General features: G+C 50.2%; 1 protein-coding gene and 1 long non-coding RNA gene across 2 annotated transcripts; one reads left to right on the forward strand and one right to left on the reverse strand.

The window, feature by feature from the left end:
• On the reverse strand, window positions 1–26,861 carry LOC137166514 (uncharacterized). The gene is made up of 4 exons (XR_010923724.1): window positions 26,794–26,861; window positions 16,070–16,146; window positions 15,653–15,681; window positions 1–1,537 (listed from the first exon to the last, which is right to left on the reverse strand). It is a non-coding gene; the product is annotated as an uncharacterized lncRNA (long non-coding RNA).
• On the forward strand, window positions 19,328–20,281 carry LOC137166519 (olfactory receptor 52K1-like). Its single transcript, XM_067568283.1, has one exon. The coding sequence runs from the start codon at window positions 19,328–19,330 to the stop codon at window positions 20,279–20,281; it is 954 nt and encodes a 317-aa protein (XP_067424384.1).

Genomic DNA, 26,861 nt, shown 5'->3' on the forward strand with positions numbered 1-26,861 from the left:
ACACTGTGCATGGTGAAACTGCCCTGGGGTGAATAGTATGGGGGGCAGCTACTGTGTGTGGTTGCTGATGGGGTAACTAGGATACCTTGGGGGTTGTTCACAGGACACAGAGGGGCTGTCACAACACGCGATGGTTAAGAGGAATGAACTTCTGAGCATCCTAACCCTGGCATAGCAGATCCTAAGGTCAAATCCCCATAATGAGTCTGGCCTCTGTTTTTCAGCTCATGCCAAATGCTCCACCTGCAAGCAGGGATCTGTGAGGGAGTGCAAATCCCTTGTGTGTTCCAGGGCTTGATCCTGCCCTGCTGATGTTAATGGGAGTTTGGCAGATGAGAACAGGATCGGGCCCAGGCGGCTTATCTAATGCATGTCTGCCAGCACTGACTGCAGCTAGCTGCAGCGCTGACAGACTGTGTGACAGCATCACACACACAGAGACACACACACACAGCTCTCACCAGGCCCATATGCCTGCAGTTCTATCCTGTCACTGCTCTGCCAGTCCTGGGCCTCAGCACCGCCGGAGCTTTACTGAATAGAGGGAATCAGATACTAGAGAAGGGGGGACAAACTACAGCCCACGGGCCGCATACGGCCCGTCTGAGCTTTTCATCAGGCCCTGCAGTTCAACCAGTGGTCTGCCAGCTCCATTCAGGTGGTCCGCAGAAAGCCTGTGGAATAAGCTGTGCAGCATGGCAGCGGCCATTCCTCCTCCCAGCCCCACAGCTTCCTGCCATCCCTCTCCCACCACGTGGGCCCAGCGGCACCCTGACTGGAACCAATCCCAGAGCATTAATGGCCCACCATACAATTTCTATACCCAGATATGGCCCTCAGGCCAAAAAGTTTGCCCACCCCTGTACTAGACAGTTAGACAAACAGTGCAATGGTGAACAGCGATTTTATGATGCACACAAATCAGCAGCTGGCCTGAGACCAAATAAATTCACCTCACTTGTGGCCTAACAATAACATGAAACCAGAGGAAAGGGCAGCTCTGCCACATGGCCAATTTTGACCCAGTTTGTGACATTGTGGTGACCCAGTTTCTGACATTTCTTTGCCCTGCTGTAATTCCAAAGAGGCCCCGTGTGCTGCGCTGAAAGCACTGCACCAGAAACTGCAAAGTGTCAAAGGTCAGGAGGACCGTGGGAAACACACCCTTATGTTTCGATGTGTATCTGATTTTTAGAGGAGCTCTCTGAGCCAGCCAGCTAGGGCAGGAAATGTCACCAAAACAGGCTCAGAAACTGCACGGGCCTCTGGGAGGGAAAAGTTAACAACTTTTACAAACTTCAAAAAAGTTTAGATTCGGCTCTTCTATTTAGCACACAGGCTTTTCAGCCGGCCCTGGTGAGACCATGGAAAATTCTCCCCCATGCAGAGTGCATAGGAAATTATTCATAAGGGAGCAGCTCCTGTCACGTTGTCTCTGCATCTGCTCACTCCTGTTTGCCCCAATGGACCATCTTCTGTTCCCCGTCAGACGAGTGTAAATTTGGAGTCTCTCTGTGGAGTCCAGTGTGACTTTGGCCTAAGGGAGAATGGAGTGAAGTCTTCAGAATTTGGACCAGGTTTCCAATTGACGACGGGCCCCAGTGGTTCACGTGAGCCGGATTGCACCACGTGCAGGCCCCATGAGGAACGTGCGGGCTCTGACCACTTGGGATGCCAGGAGCTCATGGTTTGCATCATGCATCACAACTTTCCTGAAACCAACAGAACATTGGCTGCTGGCCGTCCTGGAGTTGCGGTGGAAACGGCTCAGTGCGGGGGGGTGTGGAAATTCCCCTTTGCAAAGCATCTAAGATTTTAAAATCTGGCTTTGTTCTGCTTGAGGATAGATAACATTCTCCATTATCTGAGAAGGAAAATTCCAGGGAGAAAAAATATGTTTCAGATCAGGCAAAACATTTTGTTTTGATTGTGCCTTTTTATTTTGCATTATGTTATACTATACTACACAACATCACACAAAATGTAAAAAAACCCTAAACTAAAAGTGGTTTCAAAATGAAAAATTGAAACGTTTCATTTTCATATTTAGAAATGGGACATTTTGACATTGATGGAACGTTTTCCCCCCAGTTTTCTTCTTTTTCCCCGAGATGAAATCTGAGCAAAATCGACTGGATTTTGCAAAGCACTTCAAAACAGTGAAGGAATGGCAGTGCCACTGAGAAGGGCTCCTTTCTCCAGCCAGCCTGACTGTGCACCACCACCACACCACACTGCCAGTGGCGCACAACTGTAACACTGCAACCCAGCACAGCACAAGGGGTGTGGCACTGTGACACATATTTGGCTGCATGACACACAGCTGCAGCAGAGATCCCCCGACGCAGTAACTCAAACAGCGGGACACTGCCAGGCAAATGCCATGACACGGTGCTCTCCAGGCCCAAAACTGCCACACAAATGGGATGATGCCAATGGCAGGACACGTGGCTTGGCGCCGTAACTTTACTGACACAACCTGGTGAGGGCCAAATGCAAATGACTCGGCAGCATGCTGCCGTGACACTGATGGGGCCATGCACACAGCACAGCCCTACAATGCAGATGGGACGAGGCTGGAGGGTGTTGATACAAACAGCTTCAAAGAGATGTGGTGCCAGGACACAAAGCAGACAGGCTGCACTGCCCTGGAGCAAACAGCACAACAGGGGGAAGTTAGTAACGCTGGCAGTCGCTGCCAAGATACAAGACCTGGAACAGCCAAGGGTGCGGCAGGCCAAGCATGAAGGGCATCAGCAGCGCTACATGTAGGTCCAAGCTGCGATAGCGGGGGTGCTGCAGGGGCAGAGCTGGTGTGGGGGGAGCCAATCAGCACCTGCCTCACCTACGTGGATTGGCTGAGCTGGGAGAATCACGGCAGGGAGAAAGGCTGCCACGTTGTCCGTCCTGAGTGGCATGGCGACATCACTTCCTGACATATTAGATCTCTGCAGGCAACGCCTGGGAAAACCAGGTGCTGGGCTAGGATTTGGGCCGCCATGCTCACTCACACACAGGCCGGGCCAGAGTCACACTTTACCAGCGGCTCCCTTGCTCCCTGTTTGAGTCAAGCAAAGTGGAGGCCTTTGGGCCTTTCATATGCCCCAGAATCCTTTGCGCTGACTGCCCCAACACCTCACTGGAGGCACTGGCTGCAGCTGGTGCAAGGGTTCATGGGACACGTCTGAGCCATAAAGGCTACGGCACCTGAGCGAAGAAGCAGGGACACAGACCGGGGGGGGGGGGGGGGGGGGGGCAGTGAAGGGGTTCATTACTGAGACAGGCAGGTTGCTGAGGGGTAGGGAGCGGCAAGGAACAGGGACAAAGGTGCCAAAGCCTGCTGTGGCCTAGAAAATCCAGCCCAGGCATCTGAACCAAATTCTTAGAAAACTTTCACTCGCATCCTGCCCCTCCAGTAAAGTTCCCCTCATCGCTCACAGCCTCGAGGCCCCCAGTGCTCACTCGGGATCAGCACACAAAGACACAGCGGAGATGTGTCTGCGAAGAGTCCGAGTGATAGCCCAGCGCCCCCAGGGAAGCTCTTAGCTCTAACCTTGTTAGTGTTTTTTTAAGTGGAAACTGATGTAAAATCCTCCAGCGGAACTGGCAACTGTGACAACAACCTGCTAATTGGCCCACCTGCGTCCAGGCCGGACCCCAGCCTCAGGTCTCCCTGGCCAGTGCTAATCAACCCTACTACGGCCTAGTGCCATGTTTACCATCCATCTCGTTAACACTAATTGGACTTGCAGCCAGAGCAGAACCCCCGGGAGGGGAGCTGGCTGGAAAAAACTTTTGAAGCTTTTAACTCTGTCTTGTTTGTAGCTCAGGCAAGAAAAATTAGCCAAAGGCCCAAACATATATTGTCACATCTCCAGTTCCTTTTATGCCATGGGCCGCTGGTGCCAAATTCTACCAATGGGGATGGAAGTGTCTCTCCCATAGAAGTCACTGGTATGTGCCCATCCAGAGAGAGGGTGTGGGCCTAGGGCAGCAATGGAGTTTCCCACCTGATGGGACCAAACTCCTCCCTGATGTTACTCCACTCACGTCAATGAATGGATGGCTTGGGAAGGGGAGACGGTCCTGCTGGCTACTTCAGCCATGGCCAGAAGTGGGGCCCTTTTGGTTCTCAGGACATGGCGATGCTACCTGGTGAGCCAAGCGGGCACCCCTGCCTGGCTGGCAATCATGCTGAGTTGGTGGTTTGCTAAATGCCCCAAGTGTGTGTGTGTGTGTGAGAGAAAAGCATGGACCCAGATCTGTACTCGCTGGCTCTGGGGGTATGCCAATGTAATGCCATCAAGCTGAATTCTCTGTGTGTAAGAACTGGCAGAACTGTAAGAACTGGCACAGGGCCGGCTGTCCCAATTTCCACTGGCAGAGAAATTTAGCCCATTCAATGGAATTACTCTCAATCTACATGGGGGGCGGGATCCGTGGGATCAGAAGGAGACCCAGTGACTTTGCCCCTCCCTGGCTGTAAGTCACATGATGATCCATCTAAGGCAGGACCCGAGGCCTATGTCTTCCCACAGAGTGAGCCCTTGAGTAGCACGTGGCCTGGCAAGGCGCCGGCTGATGCTGAGCCAGGAGTCAGGGAGCAGCCTGCTACCCCAACTCACCCTACTGTCTCCTGTGATCTCCTGAGCTGACTCTGAGGGGTAGTGTAGAGCCTAAAGGTACGTCTACACTGCAATCAAAACCCGCAGCACCAAGGGTCGGCTGTCTTGGGCTGCGGGCGGGGCTGTAAAATTGCACTGTAGATGTTTAGGCTCCGTCAGGAGTCCGAGCTCTGAGACCCACCCCCTTTGCGGGGTCCAAAACAGACGTAACCCTCTCCCACCATGGCCGCGCTGTGCCCTGTCAAACAGCTGGACTTGGAAGGGTTCAATTTTTGTCAAGAAATGTCAGGAAACGTTGACGCCACTGCAAACCCACGAACAGACGACAAATATTTCTCTTGATACGCCTCAAAATAGGCAGTTAGGCAAAGGACAAAAATGCTCCTTGAGAACTTAGGGTTTGGTGGACAGCTATTTACTTTCTATATTTTGACATCCAGTGTTGACAACTTGTGTTTTAATGGTTACAAAGCTTTCACTTTTTGAATCTCCACGCCTACTGTAATTAAATATTGTCTCATCCGCCTTCCCCCCCACCACCCATTGTCTGGTCCCCTCTATAATTTCCTGCAACTGTGAAAAATTTTGACCAAAACAAATGTTTTAAAAATGCTTAAAACCCCTAATTTTCCACAACTATGAAAATTTAAATTGATAGAAATTGAAAAAAAAAAAAGCTTAAAAATAAACATTGATATTATCCCTTAAAATTATTACAAATAAAAACTGAATTCTGCCCAGCCTACGAGCGGCCTACTCCAGTCTTGAAGCACACAGTCCTGTGTCCCCACACACACAATGACCCACTCCAGCCCCTACACACCTCAAAACACACAGCCACACACACACTGCCAAACAGTCTGTTCAAACAACACACTCCCCCGGACTCAAATCCCACTCCAGGCACACACCCCATAACCCAAAACATACACCCTATGCCTGCCCCACAGCCACATCCCAGGCTGCTCCAACCCCTCCTGTAACACACAGCATATCGCATCCACGCCGCAAATCACAAGCCAGGCCTCTAACTCACACCTGCCACCCACAGCTACCTGAGTCACTTCCCCCCAAAACACACAACCTGTGTCACACACCACACACTCTGCCCCTCCGCACACATCAGCCTTACGTGGGCCTTTCCTCTCCTGGCCATGAGCCTAAATGGTGGTGACCTTCGCTCTGACCCCAAAGTGGGCCGCCATCATCATCACAACCTCTCTGGTGGCCCATCCAAAAACTGCTGCCTAGGGAATTAACATTAACATAAGAATGGCCATATTGGGTCAAACCAATGGTCCATCCAGCCCAGTGCCCCATCTCCCAACATTGGCCGGTGCCAGGTGCTTCAGAGGAAGTGAACAGAACAGAGCATATTTATCGAGTAATCCATCCCCGGTCACCTCGGCCCAGCTTTGGGCAGTCAGAGGTTTAGAGACACCCAGAGCATGGGACTGCCCTTCCTGACCAACTTGACTAATAGCTGTCGACGGGCCTGTCCTCCATGGACTTATAAAATTCTTTTCTGGGCCCAGTTATACTTTTGGCCTTCAGAACATTGTCCTACAGTCTCCTGTAATGAGGACTGAGGGGTGATGAGTGAAGCCTTGTCTCCACTGCTAAAAAAGGTGTGTTTTTTACCTCAGGATAACTAATGTGCGTGAACTATCCGGAGGTAAAAAATCACAGAGAAGACACAACACTTTAGTTTTACCGTGAGGTAAACTAGGTGAGAACAGCACTGCCCCAGGTTGATCTTGCAGTAAAATGAACAGCCCAGATCTGCAAAAGTATGTAGGTTCCTAACTTCTATTTTTACTTCCAAATAGCTCCCAGGTGTTAGTTAGCCTGAGGTACACACCTTTTTAGCAGTGAGGACAAGGCCCGAGTGTTGTAGCCAGATGCCTGGGTGTAATGAACAGGGTGTTTGTGAGGTAACTAAGCACACAAAGGCGAGTGAAAATGACAAGCAGGAAAATGCAGTAGATGGACAAGGGTCTAATTCTGTCTCCACTTACAGCCATGCAAATCAGGGGTAACTCAGCTAAAGTCAATGGAGCAAGATCAGAATCAGATTCCTTATATATTACAGAGACACAAGGAATGGCTTCTAATGGGCCCAGGGAAGCAGCTGAAGCCTCTCTAACACCATCAGAGCTAATCACGCCCCCCCTTGCTCTTACCCAGAGCCATATATATAGGGCCCCAAACCTGCCCTCTCCCCCTGTAATTAGCTTACCTCCACCCAGGAGCTGGCTCCCTCTATAAATGGCCTGGCCTTCATTTTGGATTCCTTTCTCCCAGGCAGGCATAGCTGTGGAGGCAGATAGTGGGCTGGTGGTAGGTAGCTTTAAACTCAAAAGTATCAGAACCAACAAAGGCCGTCAGGGCAGCCTCTGAGGAAGGTAGCTTTTATTTACATTTACAAACAAAACAAAACAAAACTTTTCACTGATTCGGAGCAGGCCGCACGTACTCCCAGCTCTGCTCCCGAAGGCACAGCAGGGATTTGGTTGGAATGGATGCCGGTCGCTGCGGCTGGGACCGAGCTAAGGAAAGCCTCAGAATGGGATCCCTGCCCCCTTCCCCCCAAGATATAGGAATGGAAATCTTCGTCCTGGTTTAGGCCTTAAAACTCTCAACTCATCAAGCCTTAGAGAAAGAGGGGAATACGCCTTGCCCACCTAGTGGAGCAAATCACAGCAGTCCAGGGAACATCTTAGACATTAGGCAGGCAAAAACCTACCAGCATTTGGGTTACTGTAGCACCCAGGGGTGCCCCCTGAGATCCAGGCCCCTTTGTGCTAGGAGCTGCACACACACAGTGAGAGACAGTCCCTGAAGGGCTCGCAAATAGACAAGACAGAAACAGGGTATAAGAAAGGGAAACCACTGTACCGATGGGAAACTGAGGCATGGGGCCAGGAATTGCTCGAGTTCCTACAAGGAGTAATTGGCAGAGCCAGAACCAGGATCACAGAGTCCTGGCTCTGAATCCCCTTCTCTAACTGCCAGGACATGCGGCCCCTTTCGTTCGAGGGAGGCGAAGTCAGACGCACCACCGTTAGGAATAGCGCAGTGCCGGAGAGAGATCTAAGCGTTCCGTCAGCAGCAATGAGGGGCAGAGAGGTTCGTTACGGAGAAGGCCAGCATCAGGGCCCACTCACTGTGACAGACAATCACAGCATGCATAAACCAAGTACTCTTCCCTGAAGCATGGTTGCTGGCCTGCATGGCCTCTAAACCCCTCAGATCTCCCTTCTCTTGGTCAGTGGTGAGATGAGAGGCTGTTTTCAGGGGACACCCAGGTGCTGCAGGGACTGGCTTAGGTAACCCGCTCGGTTTCTGCTCTCTCTAGGGTAGTGATAGATAAGCCACGAGGATTCTCCATCCCTGGCAATGGTTAAATCAAGACTGGATTTTTTTCCTCAAAGCTTGGCTCTGGTTCAGACAAGAACTAATTCGGGGGAGTCCCGACCCTTGCGTTATCAGGAGGTCGGACCAGATGATCATGACCGTCCCGTCTGGCCTTGGAATCCAGGTGCATAAAACTGAATATTTTGGGGCTCAGACACAATCCCTGCCCCAAGGAGCGGACAGCCTACACGCACCGGGCCCAAGCCTCATTTCTGCCAACTCCACCTGAAAAGACCTGGTGCCAAGCCGCCAGCGTGAGAGCAGGAACTGGAACTAGCTTTGGCTCAGCCGTCCATGGATGCAAGGGCTGGCCCAGCAGCAGAGCAAAGACGGAGCCCAGTCCCCCTCCCCTCCCTGCGATGTGACCTCTATGCCGGGGATGTCACAGGAGCAGAGTAGAGGGACCATTAGGCAGCAAGGCCTTGTGAAACATCACTGCCGGCTTTCCAAGAGCTTCACCCATGTGCCGGCACGTAGCCGTGCTAAGGGGCTGCTTTGTGATTGCACATCTTGACTTGCTTCCCAAGAAACCATTTCAGATATCCTGGGCTCTTCTGTCCCGGTTAGTCCCAGCTCCGCATCAGGGATGAGCTGGAGCCAGGGGAGGTTTTGCTCAGACTTTCCACCGATAATTCACCTTTGAGCCAAAACCGAGCCGGAGTCTGGAAAACACCAGCCCGGGAAATGAATGCTCTGGGAAATGACTGTAAAAGGGGAGGTTGGAGGGGAAGCCGCTTCACACTCTAAATTACAGCCCGCATGGCCAGCCGGTTGTGACAGTCTGTGCTCCCCCCAGGATGGATCCTGCCCTGGATCAGAGCTGGCAAGCTCAGATGTGCATCGGAATCCAAACTTCCCCGGTGTTGGGGATGGCAGTGTGAACCCAGGGTTCGGCTGGCCTGTCCTAAAGGACAGCTGCCCAGCTCCAGTCCAGATGTGGGATAGGACTCTGATTCTTCCCTATGCCCCAGGTTTGGGGCTGTTTAGATCCAGACTGTGACAGAGCTCGGGACCAGCTGCACAGTTCAGATGTGGACATAGACTTTAAACCCCCACTCAGCCCAGAGATGAGCAACTCCTAGGAGGGACAGAGCAGGGATGATCTATGCAGGGCCCCCCTATGGGGGATGTGACCCGTCTCATGCCCAGAGTAGCCTCCTAAAAATGCCAAGGTCAGGGCAGACTGTAAAAAGAGAGCAAATTGTCCCAACACTGGTAGGTGACACTGAAGTCAGGCTTCCCAACCAGTCACAAACTGTACTTCTGAATTCCCACAGAAGCCAGTACACAAATACACACAGCCCCGTTTACTGCATTTCAGCCTCTGGCTCCCAGTCAGCCACTAGGTCCAGTAAAGAGACCAGTTATTTAAACTCTATGCTCTTTACTAAATAGGTTCCCTCTGACCCCAAGGGGTCAGCCACAGCACCAGTTCAATATAAGTTTGGATCCTACCTATAATACCGCACTACCAGCCAATCCTTTAGTAACTAAAACTAAAGATTTATTGTAAAAAGAAAGAAATAAACCACAAGAGAAATGTTAAAGGGTTAGAACAATCAGATACATACAAATGTTTAAAAGTCCATATACATCAGGTTTCTAGAAGAATTGTGGAGTTGTAAGCTTGTACAGTTCCTCTGGTACACATCCAGTACCTGGATGGGCCTAAGTCCTTCGGTTCAATTGCAAGTGAATTGATCCAGAGACAGGTGTGTGTCTGCAGCTGAACAGGAACAAAGACAAAATGGTTTCTATGGCTTGGTATATACCCTCTGGCCCTGGCCATGCAGTCTTGCGGAATGTTACAAGAACTAAAATGGAGTCCAGAGTCACATGGGCCAATCCTGGCAACTCTTCAGGTCTGCCTTTAGCTTCTTCCTGGGCCCCTTGCATCCCTGAGTGTCTTAATGGGCCATTAAGCAGGCTATTGTCCTGCCGCCTCTCTGTCTGGGGTGTTGCCCAGGCAGCACAATTTAAAATACAATTATCTCAAATATATCTATAACTTCCATTTCACATATTACACATGAACATAAGTATCATCATCTGACTTAGCACATTACAGCCTTTCTAACAGTACCTGACATGGCGTATCTCACATGAATTATTATGATTTTGACATACTGATGTTAACCCATATGTTAAATCCCCTCCCCCCCCAACCAGCATGACAGGGGGGGAAAGGGTACACTTTACTGGGGCCCGGAGGCCCTGGTGGGCACGGCCCAGGCTGCAATCCCCATGGATGTGTGTGTGGGAGGGGGCCCGTGTTACAAGTTTGTACTGGGCCCGAAAAATTAAGCTTGGGCCCTGGATCTATGGTGAAACTATCCTATAGTCTCTGAGCACCTCACAATCTGTCATGTATTTATCCTCACACAGCTCTGGGAGGCAGGCCAGGGCTGTCACCCCATTGTACAGATGGGGAACTGAGGTATACAATCGGTCTGAGCAACAGCCTGGAAGGAGCAAACACCCTGATTGAAACACTGTGAGTTTATCCAATCAATCAATCCTTATATTAGTTAATGACTGCAAAGTGATACGCCCTTTATTACCACTGCCACTGATATAATTTTTGTATGATTTATTGCCCAGTAACTAACCTTCCAAAAAAAATAAACCCTGACATGCACATGTGCAGAAAGGTCCCAAAACGATCTGCCCTTTCAAAGTTTTGCCCAGTACTAAAATCTCTCTTCATTCTGCTCCAGGCAAATGCTAACCCAAGAATGGAGCAAGGGCTACATCTAGTGGCCAGAAAGAAGAATTTCAGCCCCATCATTTCTTTCCCTTTTCATTTTCATGTTAAAGGCTGCTCACTCTTGATTGTCTAGGCCTAAAGTTTCTGAAATCTCCACCCCTAATCTCAGCAGGGCTGAGGGGGTTATCTTTCAGAGAACAACACTGAGACTCTGCCCTGTCTGTTCATCCTGAGCCCACATTAAAGATCCCTGGCACTTTTCACGTGATGAAAGACTGGTCCTGCTGTCCTTGGCCCAAATTATCACTATGTGCGCACACAGACAAACAACCCCACACATGCTGTGTACAGTTGCTTGCTGTCCTCCACCCCAGCAGTGGCTGCATTTCCATAGTGCTGTATGGATAGTCAAGTTGAAAAGTGCTCTATCAATGTTACATACCAGTGTTAATCCTCTGAACTGGCTGTAAATTCCCCACTACCCTCTGGTGGAAGGAATCAGGAATGCACTGAGCTGTGTGTCAGGCCCCTGTGCTGTTAACAGGAAACAGATATCCTCCCATGCGCTCATCCTCATTGTACAGAGGGGCAACTGAGGCACAGATGTGCGGTGCCCAAGGTCACACAGGGAGTATGTGGCAAAGCAGGGACTCCTGAAGCCGTAGGCTAGCACTTGAACCACGAAAACCACCTTTCCTGAGCAGGTTGGATGCACCTCAGCCATCAACTTGTGCTCCAGACCCAGTTTCTTCGTGGCAGGCGAAGGCTAGGAAGAAAGAACTGGGCCCACTACTGGTAGAGATTGTCAGAGCCTCCTTGACGGAGGGCTGACTGCCAGCTTCCCTGACGCTTCCCTGCCAGACTGATGGTCTGACTGTATTCCCGGCTTTGGTTAAGATTATTGCAAAAGGAGATGGTGAGGCAGCTCCTGCTGACTTTGGTGGGCTCCTACCCAGCCCTATCGTGGGCTGGTGGGAAGCACATTGCATTGCTCCATAGGTCCCCGGGCCTATCACATATCTGGACTAGACACCTCCTGAGATCCCTTCCAACCCTCATCTTTTATGATTCCCATTCACGGTTATCCAGCATGAAACCTGCAGCCTGACAGATTCAGACTGGAAGCAAAGAGCACATTTTTAACCGTGAGGGGAATTAACTGTTACCAAAGGCTCTCAAGGATTCTCCGTCACTTGAAGCCTTTAAATAAATTCTGGATCTTTCTGGAAGAAATGTTCTAGCTCCCCTGGATGTTAGCAAAGAACTTTGAGATCCTTTGGGGGGTATAGTTCCTCTAAATCATTCAAACTATTCACAGCATAATTCTGCCCCGTGTGGGGCAAATGAATAGAAGTCTACAGGATGTGAAGCGCAAAGATCAGGCTTGAGGATTTCACGCCCTAACATTCTGGAATGCCTCACCCTCGTGGGAATGAGGTTCTTGTCTTGTTTTCCTCTTCGGTCTAGAGCCATAACAGTCTAGAGCAGCGGTTCTCAACCTTCCCCCCCCCCCCTCGAGTACCACTCGGGTCAGGTACAGTCACTGTACCTGGCCGCAATGGAACTCGGTAAAAAAGCGGGGGGAACACTTTTGGCAGCGGCAGGGATGCGTAGAGGAGCCAATGACCTCCGCCGAAACCCTGCCACCATTTAACCGTTTTCGGCGGCAGGGTGGGTGGCACTTTCGGCGGCAGTGAGCATTCGCGGCGGCGGCAGGGTTTCTCTGAGGAAGCAGTGGAAAAACAATTCGGCGGCGAAGGGGAGGGGAATCGGCGGCGGTGAAGGGGAGGGAATCGGGGGGGAATCGGCGGCGGCGGCGAAGGGGGGGGAGGATCGGCGGCGGCGGCGGGGGGGAGGATCGGCGGCGGCGGCGGCGAAGGGGGGGGAGGATCGGCGGCGGCGGCGGCGAAGGGGGGGGATCGGCGGCGGCGGCGGCGAAGGGGGGGGGAATCGGCGGCGGCGAAGGGGGGGGGGGAATCGGCGGCGGCGAAGGGGGGGGGAAATCGGCGGCGGCGAAGGGGGGGGAATCGGCGGCGGCGAAGGGGGGGGGAATCGGCGGCGGCGAAGGGGGGGGGGAATCGGCGGCGGCGAAGGGGGGGGGAATCGGCGGCAGAAACAGCGGCAGGAAACACCGCGCGTACCACCAAGCCGTCTTCCGCGTACCACTAGTGGTACGCGTACCACCGGTTGAGAACCCCTGGTCTAGAGGCTAGAAGCAAGGAAGGCCAACTGTGGTCCTGTCCTGCTAAGTGGGTCCATACACCACCTTCTTTGTCTATACACAGTTGGTAGGAGCTTTTTGCCAACTTGTTTTGCTCTGTTTGCCGAACTGAAATTGACTCAGGGCACTGTTTGCAGGGTACCTCGAACGTGATCTCTGTCTGCACCTTAGGAACCACACGCAGCATCCATTTGCAGCTGAGATAACAACGGCCTTCCTGGACCAACAACCTTACCAACGTTACAACAGATTATTCTTACCTGCCACTAGATGGCAACCATTATCTTTGCCTATACATCTTTTTATGTACCACTCTGGCAGCAATGTTCCTTGGGAGAAGTCAGAATGGCGCAAGGCACGTGGCTGCTTGGTCAGGTGACCAGGTCAATTCCGCTACAAAGGACTACATTCCAGTGGCATGCTGACCCCATGTCCCTCTCTGCTAACCTGGTCAGTCAGAGATAATCAGAGCAGGGAAAGAACCGCCATTATTTCCTGTCCCTTTTGTAATGCGTGCACGCTTTCGATTGGAGACTGATTCTGCAAAGCACTTAAGCCTGTGCCTCTGACACGGTTTGGAAACCTGGCAGGGCGAGAAAGGGGCGCTGCTCTGTGCAACGTGGCAGCTGCCTGCGAGAGCACCACAGACAGGGGCCAAGTGAGCCAGATTCCCTTCTCCTCCAGCACGTTTACGGCTCGCTTGGCCCCTGTCCCAGTCAGCCGGGCCAGGTGGGATCAGCCCGCCACCACCTCCGCAACCAGATTCTTGTAGACAGCTGCCACGCTACACAGCACAGCGACCCTGAGCGGCCACCTTCAGCCAGCATGAGAAGCAGCTCCCTCCCGCCCCCTCGGCTCCCTGCCCAGGCCCAGCTGCCAGGCAGAACAGCTGAGAGACCCAGAAATGTGCAGGGGGGAGACACAGCAGGAGAACAGAGCCCTCTCCCTTGCAGGTAACTCTGGTGGGGCAGGGAGAACGTGGCCCCTGCCTTGCTCAGGGATCAACACCCCCGACCCCACAGTGCTCTTGTCCCCGCGTGACACCTTGTGTGCTCAAGGGAGCTGACATTCACATCTTAATAAAGTTTTTTCCCAACCTTCTGGCAGATTATAGTGCTATAGATAAATGGGCCAAGGAGTCGACTGGAAACCATTATTTTGTGCTTGCATAACAATTCACGGCACTCGGATTGCAAGAAAGCAAACACGAACACAACCCATTAAAGGCACACGTCAGGAAAAAACCCTAGTCAATTCAGAATGCTGCCGTTTCAGCTGGTATTAGCTGAATTTTTTAAAACTTTGCCAGCTTTCTGAAACAGCTTATGTCCTCTTGCTGAACTGGGTCTCCGTTTGACCCAAGTGCAGATCAAAATTGCCACAATGAATTCATAAAGGACCTCCTTGGTCTCAGTCATTCTATTTTTGTATCTTAAAAATTCCTTTTATACAACTAGCACAATATGCAACCCGGCACAATGCTGAGGTATTTTGACATCTCTCGATATTTCCAGAATTAGCAGATCCCAAAGTAGAAATTATTCATTTGTTCTGAGGTGAGGGAAGTGGGAGGCAGACCAGCCGAAAGTCTCCAGGTTAATCCAGCCCCGGGGGGGGGGGGGGACGGGGGGGGGGACGACATGGAAAGTCACTTTAGGGTAATAGGAGCAAGAGGGAACTCAGGGGCTGTCTGACGAGGAGAATGGGAAATAAACAGGAAAAGCTGGAAGTATTAGTACACAAGCTAAATTACGACTTAATTGGCATAGATAAAAGGGGAAAAGCCGAAAGTCTCCGGGTATAGATAAAAGGGGAAAAAATAGAGGTAATGTCCTGTTAAAAGTCTACTACAAACCAGAGGATGGATGGGGGCATTTCTAGAACTATCCAAAACACAAAACCAGCTAGTAATGGGGAACTTCAACTACTCAGATATCTGTTGGAAAAGTAATGTGGCAAAACACAACATTTCCATTAAGTTCTTGGAACAAACAACATTTTGTTTCAGAAAGTGGAGGAAGTAGTCAGAGGAACAGCCATTTTAGACTTGATTCCGACCAAGAGGGAGTGATTGGTTGTGAATCTGAAGGTGGAAGGTGATTTGGGTGGAAGTGACCATGAAGTGATGGATTTCCTGATTGTAAGGAAAGGAAGGAGTGAGAGCAGCAGCAGCAGGACAATGGACTTCAGAAAAAAAAGACTTTTAACAAACTCAGAGAACTGACAGGTAAGGGCCCGTGGGAAGAAAATCTACAGGGAAAAGGCAGTGCTTAATTTGTGCCAGGGCTTGGCGCAACAGTTAGGAAAGTAAAAAAAAAAAAAAAAAAATTGCTTGAGCCTTGACACCTCTTTCATTACAAATTAAGCCCTGGAAAAAAGATTTCAGGAGAGCTGGCAGGTTCTCAAGGCAACAATAGTAAAGACACAACGTGTTTGCTACCTGGAGCCGCCATGGTCAGCTGGGAAGATGCTGTGTGAGACGTCCACACTGAGCAAACAGGAAGAGGAATTTCAAAAATTCCCAGACTTTTAAAGGGGAGCGGCGGATGCCGGTGTACCTGGCTGCAGGACAGCGGAGTTCAAACTGCTGAGCAGAGCGGTCAGGATGGGCATTGTGGGACACCTCCTGGAGGCTATGTGTAGCGTAGACAAGGCCTAAAGGGAAAAAAAAAGTCCTCTCACCTCTTTCTTCCCTTATGGCAGGGCGGAGTCTGTGGGAAAGTAAAGAGAAGAAAGGGTGACCTGGAGCTCAGGCAGTCTTCCTGGGACATGGGGTCCAGCTCCAGCCCTTCTCATGGGCCATGCTGCTCTGAGGCTGAGTTGTGCAACTTTGGGAGCGGTGAGACTTGTTATTGTCTCCCTTTCAATGAACCTGGCTCAGCTGTCTGAAGCTGGGCACCCCTCTTCCTGTTCACCGCTCCTGCCTGTGGCAGATTTTCCCTTTTAAGCTCCCTCCTCCTCTCCCCCCCGCCCTGCAGGCGGAACAAGCCTTGCAGGTGCATCTCGTTGGTGTTGAACAAGCCCAGAGGAGCTCGTTAGTCCCCTCTCTGTCAGTGTGAGGGTGTGCCCCCTTCACAATCCTTAATCAAGGCTTTTTACCTTCCTCCTTAGTTATTAATGGACTGAAAAGCACTGCCTCATCCTCATGTGATATGAGTCCATCATCCAATTTCTTTCTAAATAAAGCACAGAAATATTTATTGAAGACTTCTGCCTTGTCTACCTTATTATTAACTTTACCATCCCCTTCTAGTCATGTACTTATACCATTGCTAATATTTATTTTGGTCCTGTTATATTTTAAAATCTCCTTCTGATTGTCCTCAGCCCTGCCAGACATGGAGTGTCCCCTGGTACCTTTAGCTTCCCTTATCAATTGTCTACACGTCATAGCATCTAATTTATATCACTCCCTATCTGCTTTCTCTCTTTTCTGTTTGAAGTGTTTTGTATTTTTACTTCTAATGATTGTTTTAGTTTCCCCTTTATACACAGATGGGGTTTTAACCAAACTTGTTCTCTTTATTGACTGTGGAATTGTGGCTTTTTGCCACCTAGTAAACCTCTTACACAATCACTGGCTATAGTGACTAATCACTTACCTGGTGTAAGTCTGTGATTGTGGCGGGGAAGTCCTGCCTGACTGCAGGCTCTAGAACAGTGGTTCCCAACCTGTGGCCCAGGGGCCAAAAGTGGCCTGCGGGGGCTTTCAAAGTGGCCCGCAGCTCCCCTCCTGCTGGCTGCAGAAGGGAACCACTGCCTAAGAGGACCCAGGTGGAGCGTGTTTCCTTGGGGCTACAAGACCGGTGCAGGCTCCTTGGTGCAGCTAAGGAGGTGGGAGATCAGCGCTTCCCACCCCCGGCTCCAGCAGAAAGCAAAGCCCTCTGCCTAGGTCCCTAGGTGCTGGGGTCCCTACTGGAGCCAAAGAGAGGGAAGCACTGATCTTCCATGCCCCTGGCTGCAGAAGGGAGCCACTGCCTAGGGACCCAGGTGGAGCACACAGGGCTATGGGATGTGTGCCGGTCCCCTGCCCCAGCCAGGGAGACAGGAGATCAGCTAGGAGGCTGCCTCCTCCCTGAACTCCTTCCGTCTGGCTGCAGTGGGGGGTCCTGCTGACCGAGACTGGTGGCCCTTCAGGGTTGTAAAAATGATATCTGTGGCCCTTGAGCCAGAAAAGTTGGGCACCACTGCTCTAGAATCTGTTGTTTGTGCCTTTTATCTCAGCTTCTCCACCTGTCAGAGAAGCTACTTTTGAGCAGCAGAGGATTACGGGATGTGTGTTTCCTTTCCTTTAACCATGCACTTAACTTCAAGCATGTGAATGTTTCCATTGCTGTTAAAGGGACCACTCAAATGTTTCAAGTTCAGTATGGCAGTAGATCAGATGTAGTGGGGTTGGCCCTGCTTTGAGCAGGGGGCTGGACTAGATACCTCCTGAGGTCCCTCCCAACACTCATCTTCTGTGATTCTATATACTGAAGTACCCTGATGGATGAAGGCCTATGTGAAGCTGTACATCTACATACTATCTCTACTCCAAGTATGAGAATGGCTTAATTTAACTGCTGATCTCACGAGACCAATGTCTGTTTGTTGTCCTAAAAACCAGCCTCAGCAGGGACTCGCGGCCCATTATGAAACTCCAGTGTGAAATGGCAGCGAGGATTATAAATATCCGCACCTTGGCATTTCCAGACACAGGTTTGCAGAGGCTGGGTTCCTGGTGCCAGTCCCAGGAATTCGCCTGTCATTTTCCCGTGATTTTGGTGAGTACATAGAGGAAATGTAGTGCCACATGCTGTCTAGACCACTTCGTGTATAAACCTAATAATGACCTGGCACTGTGTGAACCCTGCTGGGAGGAGAGACCCACTGGCTCAAAGCTCCTGCTGCAGCCACACGGAAATGACGCTTCAGGACCTTAGCTGGTATGTGAATGGAGACTTCTCAACTAAGAGTCTAAGGTGCTTCCCTTGATTTTTGTGTCCTCTTTCTGAGGGGAGTCAGAGGCATTGATCAGAGCCGGGGCGGGGTAGGTGCAGGGGACACAGCGAATAAACAGGGTTCTAGCGTAGTTTGTAATGAGGGACTGGTGGGTGGTGGAAGATTCACCACAGAGACGCACGCAGTAAAAGTTGGGAGGCTTTAATCAAACCTTCTGAACCCATCTGATTTTAATCCCCCAGGCTGGCTTTGTCGCTACCTGTTATTTTACCAGGCTCGTAAGCATGCTAGGCACTTGCAGATTGCACCAAAAGACGTGTCCCTGCTCTGAAGAATTTACAGACTAAAAGTCTGATTCTGAAAAGCAATTCCACAGCAGAGTAACTCTACCCATGTCAGTTCAGGGGGATCCCTCATGCACCTGAGGCTATGCACGTGAGCGCGTGTTTGCAGGAGCAGGGCTTGATTTTAGAAGTGATGCGATGAGTGAAGGGAGAGGATAGAGTGAAAAAGCCAAGTGTTGCAATTAATAAATAATAATAAATCACCATTGCTCCTAGGAACCCCAGTCGTGGGCCACGACCCCACTGTGCTAGGTGCTGTGCAAACCCAGAACAGAAAGACCGCCTCTGCCCCATTGACTCAGTATAAAGACACAGCTGACTTCGCAGCTATGTGAAAGATAATGAAAATTATTATTACTGACATTTCTTTGGGAGCCTTCTCACCCAATCAGCAGCACTTCCTGCTTCCGGCTCGCTTGGAAATTTGATGGGGAAAGCTATTCCCCATCAATTGGCTTTGAAGGCTTGGAACTGGAGGCACTGAACCAGCCACACACCTTTATAGCCCTGCAGCTATTAAATCAGCACTGACAACATGTTCTATAGCAGGGATACACACGGGTGCAGGTAGGGGAATCAGTGGAGGGGGGGGAGGTACTAAAAAAGGGCACAGGAGGGTATGGAGAGGGATGGTTTGTTATGCCTCATACCTTATGTTACCAGATTAGATTGCAAAAGCACTTGGGCATTGCTATCTCCTGAGTGTGTGTGTGTGTGTGTGTGTGTGTGTGTGTGTGTGTGTGTGTGTGTGTGTGTGTGTGTGTGTGTGTGTGTGTGTGTGTGTGTGTGAGTGTGAGAGAGAGAGAGAGAGAGAGAGAGAGAAACACCCCCCCCCCCCCAGCTGATGCTTTCCGTTCCCTCTCTCATCCCTCCCCCCACTGCAGCATAGCTCCCATGGGCTCAGCCAGCAAGATGATCCCCAGGGGAGAGCGGCCCGGTGCTTCCAGACCAGGAGGGCCATGTTTTGAGGCTCTGCGGTGCCAGTATTAACAGACCAAGAGATCCCACTTTCCTCTTTCAGAGCCAAACCAGGTCGGAGCTCAGAGTCGACTCCCAGCCACGCCCCGGGATGGCAGAAGGGAACCAGAATGAACCTGCCAATGTCTCCTATGCCGTGTTCCTCTTGCTGGGATTCCCCGGCATCCAACAATCCAGGTCCCTCCTCTTCATCCCTTTCTTCTGCTTGTATGTGATGATTGTCGTGGCAAACTCCCTCCTCATCCACACAGTGAAGGTTGAGGAGAGCCTGCACTCCCCCATGTACGTGCTCATCGCCTTGCTCCTCGCCGTCGACATCTGCAGCACCAGCACGTTCCTGCTTGACCTCAGCGAGATCTCCCTGGCCGGCTGCCTGGTGCAGATGTTCTTCTTCTATTTCATGCTGATGTTAGACTGCAATATCCTGCTCATGATGGCTCTGGACCGGTACGTGGCCATCTGCAAACCCCTGCGCTACGCGGAGATCATGACGAAAAAATTCCTGATCCAGTTAACCCTGGCTGCCCTGGTTCAGAGTGTGTCTTTCGTCAGCCCGGTGGTGGTCCTGACTTCCAAGGTGCGGTTCTGCCGTTCTAATGTCATCAGGCACTTTGTCTGTGAGAATATGGCCCTGATGAGATTATCCTGTGGGGACATCTCCAGGAACAAGCTGGTAGGGTTAATAGTAAGATCCACCAGGATCATCTTTGATGGAAGTTTCCTCCTGGCTTCCTACAGCAAGATTATCCAGGCTGCTCTGAAGATCACCTCGGGTAACCTCCGACACAAAGCTTTCCACACCTGCAGCAGTCACCTCACAGTCATCCTGGTCGTCTATTGCTCCAGCCTGTCCTCCTCCATCGTGTACTGGGCAGGGAAGTCTGTCTCACAAGATACGTATAACCTGCTTACTGCCATGTATCTGCTACTGCCGTGTGCCATTAACCCCATCGTCCACGGCCTGAGGACCAAAGAGATCAGGGAACACCTTTGGAAACTGTTCAAGAGAAGGTCTGCCTTAGTCCCTTTAAGCCAGCAGCTGTGAACAAAAAGCAACACCACCAGCTCTCATGCCATGCCCATCGCCCTCTGAGTTCCTAATTCCCCCCTCTCACTAGATAATCGAAGAACCAGTTCAGTGACAAAAGTGACATGAATTAATTGGAAAGTGAGTTCAGCTGCAAAAAAAGAAAAGGCCAATAAAAGGATTTCTATGGATGCCCTGTCCCCCCTCATTGGATTCTTTGTCCCTTACCACAGTACCTGGTAATTAACTCTGCCTGGAGCAGATCCAGTAGCACCTGGTATCATGTATCCTAATTCCATCCTTTGAAGATCTAGCCAATCCTTTGAGCTGTGTGAACAAGCAGGACTGAGCTACCAGCTCTGGGACAGAGGCTCATTTTCTTTGCAGGGAGCCCATGCCCTGCTTGGCCTGTGGGAAATGTGGTTCTCTAGTTTCCATTCCCAGCACAGCTCCATGTACAAGAGAAGGGCAGTGCCAGGGTGGTATGACTGGCTTCTTTCAGAGAGAGCAACCTAAAAGCTACACATCAGAGAACCTGGGAAAGCTACGCAATGGCATTCACGCTCTCTACGTCTTCACTTCGATAAGCAGACAAAGTACAAAGGAGCCGTGCAGAGGCACAAATGTAGTTTAAGCGCCCAGCTTCCAGCGACACCTAAGCCCTTGTGGAATCAAAGAAATAAGCATTACATTTATTAATAGAATTCTTGGCCTGAAACTGGTCATGGAAAGCCTGGCCTGAAGTTGTAGCCTGAAACTGAAATAGAAGCCCCAGGTTAAACCATTAACAGAAGGCCTCAACTGAAATTAGGATAAAGATGTTAAAGTCCCACAAGAGGTCTCTGAACCACACCCAAGAGGCAAGTTCTCTGTTGAGCCTTAAGTCTTATTGAAGTCTGTGAACAGACTTCACCTGTTTGATAAGTACCAGTACTTGTCCCTTTGTCTTACCGGCCCCACAGAGACTCACAACATTGTATACTCAAGTGACTCATTGGGCGTCTCTGGGAGGGCGTCTGGTGTGCCCACTATGCATTGTGATTGTCTACTTTCTTAAGTATAAACTGTTAATCCAATCCCACTATACGATCAACATGTAAATGAACCTAAGCAACCCCTATATAAGTCTTTTGTATCTGGTAGTCAGGTGAAGTACATTTGCCCAGCATCCAGACATGCTGCTTGACTTCCCTATAGCCACCTGGGTTTTCCCTCTGGCTATAGTATTCCCCATAGCTATGGTTATGTGATTGTGTGTGTCACAATTAAAGCTGCACCCGATCCAACTCTAAAATGTAGCAGTGTGATTCTTTTCCACGACACCCTAGCTGTGCCTTTGCTACTCTCCCCTGGAAAGTACGTGTGCATGAACGAGACAGTACAATCACCTCCAGTTCTGGATACCTGTGCTCATGCAGAAGTCTTGCTACCTCTCTATCTCAGGGCTTGTATAGCGCCCATCACCATAGCACCTACTTACTCAGCATTTCACAGCCAGCTGTCATATGGACATGGAAATACAAGCCAAGTATGATGGTTACAAGTAGCTGAGCCTTGGGAGGGTGGGTGGGTGGGGGGGGGGGGGCAACTGAGCTTCTCTCCACAAAGCAAGAATAAAGCCAAGCAGCAAGACTAAGGGACTCAAGAGATAGGCCAAACTTTTCAAACTGGGCATCTATGGCAGACACGAAGTCTTCCTCCTTTCCCTCTACCCCCACCTCCCGGGCTGAGCACCAGTGAGAACTGCAGGTGCTCAACTCCAGGGAAGATCTCAGTCCAGCCTTATCTGTCACTCATTTAGACATCATACTGACATTGTATGCAGCGGGGTAGCTGTGCTGACCCCAGCAGATTAGACAGACAAGGTAGGGGAGGGAATATCTTTTATTGGACCAACTTGTGTTGGGGAAAGAGACGGGCTTTGTAGCCAAACAGAGCTGGAAAAGGTCTAAGAATGTCACAGCTATAGACAAGCTCAGACTGACCGTTTAGTATATGTAGTTAGCACATATTCTAAGGGACCATTAATGGGCCACTTCACCTGACCGGTCCAACTAATTCTGCTAAACTATCCGTTTACCTTGTCCAACCTGAAGATGAACTCTGTGGAGCTGGAAAGTTTGTCTCTCTCCCCAATAGAAGTTAGTCCCATAAAAGATTTTCCCTCACCCACCTAGTCTCTATAATACTTAAGTGTCAGTTAGATACTCAGGTCTGAATAGTTTGGCCTCTCGGCTGGTATAAACCCACCTAGCTCTATTAACTTCCATGGAGCACTGCCAGTTTATACCTGCTGAGGATGTAGCCCAAGGATTTTTAAAATGCTTTGAAGATGAGACGTGCGACATCAAGGCCAAGTGTTATGACTGGTGATTCTCTACCGAGGAAAACATGGCACATAGTTCTACTCTGTGGGGTGGACCATTGCAAGTTAGTTTGCATGCGGGGGGGGGAGAGGGGGAGGGGGGATTACACTGAATTGGAAGTCAAATGTGTGCAGTTTATATTCTGTAAGTCATTCTGTTGTACAGCTGCATCAGTTGTGTGTCAAAACATTGGTACGTTTAACGACACACTGAACATGTAGAATCTAAGGCCTTGTCTACATGACAGAGTTTTGTGAACGGAAGTTACGCCAGCCAACAGCCATTGCCGCAATTAAACTGCTGTTGTGCGCCCACACTAGGTTCCTTGTGTCAGTGGGGTGCATGCACGCCAGCAGCTACTGAATCAATACAGGGAGCAGTGCACGGGGGGTAGCTATCCCCGTGCGACTGCACGCAGGGGGCTTTGGGAAGGGGTTGCAGTGCCACACAGGGTGGGCCCAGAGTCACGCGAGGAAGATTTCTGAAGCCTGTTGTTCCATGGGCAGCCTGCTAGACTGATGGCGGCTTTTAAACTGCCCTGCCAGCCACGCAAAAACCCATAGAAGTGTAGGGGGAGAGTGTGACAGGGAGAGTGTGACAGGGAGAGTGTGTGTACCGACACGCTGTCTCTTTACGTTCAGACAGCAGCCGGCAGCAAACTGGGGCACTCCGCTTGTTACCAGCTGCCAGCTAGACATGGAGCCATTGATCACTACCCGTTGAGCCCTATGCTCTAGCCAGTTCTCTATACATTTTATAGTCCATTCATCCAACACATACTTCTTTAACTTGCTGATAAGAATACTTTGGGAGACTGTAACAAAAGCTTCGCTAAAGTCAAGGTATATCACATCCACCACTTTCCCCACATCCACAGAGCCAGTCACCTCTTCACAGAAGGCAATCAGGTTGGTCAGGCATGACTTGCCCTTGGTGAATCCATGCTGACTGTTCCTGATCACCTTCCTCTCTTTCAAGTGCCTCATAATGGATTCCTTGAGGACCTGCTCCATGATTTTTCCAGGGATTGAGGGGAGGTTGACCAGTCTGTAGTTCCCTGGATCCTCTTTCTTCCCTTTCTTGAAGATGGCACTATATTTGCCTTTTTCCAATCATCAGGGACCTCCCACAATTTCAAAGATAATAGCCAATGGCTCGGAAATCCCAGCAGTCAACTCCCTCAGCACCCTCGGATGCATTGCATCTGGCCCCATGGATTTGTGTATGTCCAATCTTTCTAAATAGTCTTGGACCTGTTCCTTCAGCACTGAGGGCTGCTCACCTCCTCCACATTCTGTGCTGTTCTTTAGTAGTTCCTTCCAAGTTGTAATATGTCCAGAGTGGCTCTTAAACACTCCTGAGATTATTCCAGTCCAGTTCACCTGGCCAGGGCAACGAGGAGACTGTCTTTTGTTCAGGCTTCAAGTGAAAGGAGCTGAGGCATCCCATCATAGTTATTCTTCTCTTGGAAACCTCTGTGAAGCTGATATCATATTAACTGAATCAGAGAAGTACGAGGGTTGGGCTCTGTATAGCACATGCATGTATCCCATCCCAGCTTCAGTGGTTTATAACAACACTGCCTTGGCAATCAGAAATTGCTGTCCTCTGTTGCAGGCTGGTGCATTATTGTAGGCCCCGGGCCATGCACACTAGTTTGTTGTGTTAGGGTGGCTCCTGAATGCTGTTCTACTAACCCTAGATTGTTATTTTAGGGTTGCTTCTGAGAGGGGGCCCTCCACAGCGATTTGTTATCCTAGGGTTGCTTGTACATCTTTCCTAAAGTGTGGTGCCCAGAACTGGACGCAGTACTCCAGATGAGGTGCTGCAGTTTGACTGTTCATTGTGTGAAGTAGTACTTCCTTTTATTTTAAACCTACTGTCTATTAATTTTATCAGGTGACCTCTAAGTCTTGTGTTATGTGAAGGGGGTAAATAATACTTCCTTATTCACTTTCTGCACATCATTCATGCTTCCCCCTTAGAAAAACCACCAAGACCCTTTTCCCCCCCAACTTAAGCACCTCCCCCACCCCAACCCCACTGAACTTTGTGTTTGGGGCGTTCGCCGAACTGTGCGTTTGCCAGGGGACAGTGAGAAAGAGGTGTATTTTACTATAATGATTCGATGCTGTGGGTGCACTAACAATCATGCTTCTCTTCACCCCAAGGGAAACGTTTCATCCTTAGCCACACAAATATTATGGAGCGCACAGCAGGCTGCTGTGACCATGGGCATATTTGCCTCATTTAGATATAGCCTGCCATAAAGACAGTGCCAGCAAGCTTTTAATCTGCCAAACACATGTTCTGCGGTCATTTGGCACTTGCTCAGCCTGTTATTGAAGCACTCCTTGCTGCTGTCCATGTTGCCCGTATAAGGCTTCATGAGCCATGGGAGTAAGGGGTATGGTAGGTCTCCCAGAATTACTATGGGCATTTCAACATCCCTTATTGAAATCCTCTGGTCAGGAAAAAAAAATCCCTGCTTGCAGCTTTCTGTACAGGCCAGTATTCCTGAAGATGCTTGTGTCATAGAACCATAGAGTTGGAAGGGAACTCAGGAGGTCATCTAGTCCAACCCCCTGCTCAGAGCAGGACTAACCTCAGCTAAATAATCTCAGCGAGGGTTTTGTCAAGCCACAGCTTAAAAACCTCTGAAGATGGAGATTCCACCACCTCCCTAGGTAACCCATTCCAGTGCTTCACCACCCTCATAGTGGAAAACTTTTTCCTAATGTCCAACCTAGACCACCCCCACTGCAACTTGCCTTGCAACTAATCTGCGTTGAGGTCAGTGAAATGCTCACAGTGATTCACAAGCACCTGCGATACCATAGAGAAGTACCCCTTCCTACTGATGTACTCCACTGCAAGATGTCCAAGAGAACTGGCTGAGAGAAACCTTATTGAGAGCCCAGGAACAAACTATCCTGATGTACAGAAAGAATAGCAAATATGGCAGACAACCAGCTTGGCTTAACAAACAAGTCTTCAGTGAGTTTAAACACAAAAAGGAAGCTTACAAGAAGTGGAAGCTTGGACAGATGTCTAGGGAGGAGTATAAAAATACTGCTCGAGCAGGCAGGAGTGAAATCAGGAAGGCCAAAGCACGATGTGAATTGCAGCTAGCAAGGGACATGAAGAGTAACAAGAAGGGTCCATACAGGTCTGTTAGGAACAAGGTGGTCAGGGAAAGTGTGGGCCACTTACAGAATGGGGGAGGCAAACTAGTGACAGATGATGTAGAAAAAGCTGAGGTACTCAAAGCCTTTTTTGCCTCTTTCTTCATAGACAAGCTCCCAGACTACTGCACTGGGCAGCACAGAATGGGGAGGAGGTGAGCAGCCCTCAGTGCTGAAAGACCAGGTTCAGGACTATTTAGAAAAGCTGGACATGCACAAGTCCATGGGGCCAGATGCAGTGCATCTGAGGGAGTTGGCTGATGTGATTGCAGAGCCACTGGCCATTATCTTTGAAAACTTGGTGATTGGGGGAGGTTCAGGATGATTGGAAAAAGGCAAATATAGGGTCCATCTTCAAAAAAAGAAAGAAGGAGAAACCAGGGAATTACAGACTGGCCAGCCTCACCTCAGTGCCTGGAAAAATCAAGGAGCAGATTCTCCAGGAATCCATTTTAAGGCACTTGGAAGAGAGGAAGGTGATCAGGAACAGTCAACATGGATTCACCAAGGGCAAGTCATGCCTGACCAACCTGATTGCTTTCTATGAAGAGGTGACTGGCTCTGTGGATGTGGGGAAAGCGGTGGATGGGAGATATCCTGACTTTAGCAAAGCTTTTGATAGTCTGCCACAGTATTCTTATCAGCCAGTTGAGAAGGATGGGCTGGATGAATGGATCATAAGGTAGTGTGGCAAATTGCCAGCTCTGCTACAGTGGGTCCCATGCTTTTCTTTTTGTGGAGGTCAGGGTGCCCTGGGTAGCCCTTATTTCAAGGCATCAGCCAGCCCCATTGGCCAGGGGGAAAGGACTTGGGCCCACCCATTTCTCTGGGTCCCAGCCCAGGGGCCCTTATAGTAGTGGCTATGCACTGCCACCAGTGTTTCTAATTGCTATTTTCCCCCAATTGCCTTTCCTCCCCCCCAATACTTTCAGCTTTTGGGGTTCAGCAGGCAAGCCTCCCACCCAGCTTTCTCCTTTACCTGGTTCTCTTGTATCAGTCACAGCACTCCTCCAACTCTCACTAGCTCTCCTTCTTCTCCCCAGTTCT

This window comes from Emydura macquarii, unplaced genomic scaffold (assembly GCF_026122565.2).
Source record: "Emydura macquarii macquarii isolate MOO-44397 ecotype Brisbane River unplaced genomic scaffold, CSIRO-AGI_Emac_v2 contig_2865, whole genome shotgun sequence".
Lineage (NCBI taxonomy): Eukaryota > Metazoa > Chordata > Testudines > Chelidae > Emydura > Emydura macquarii.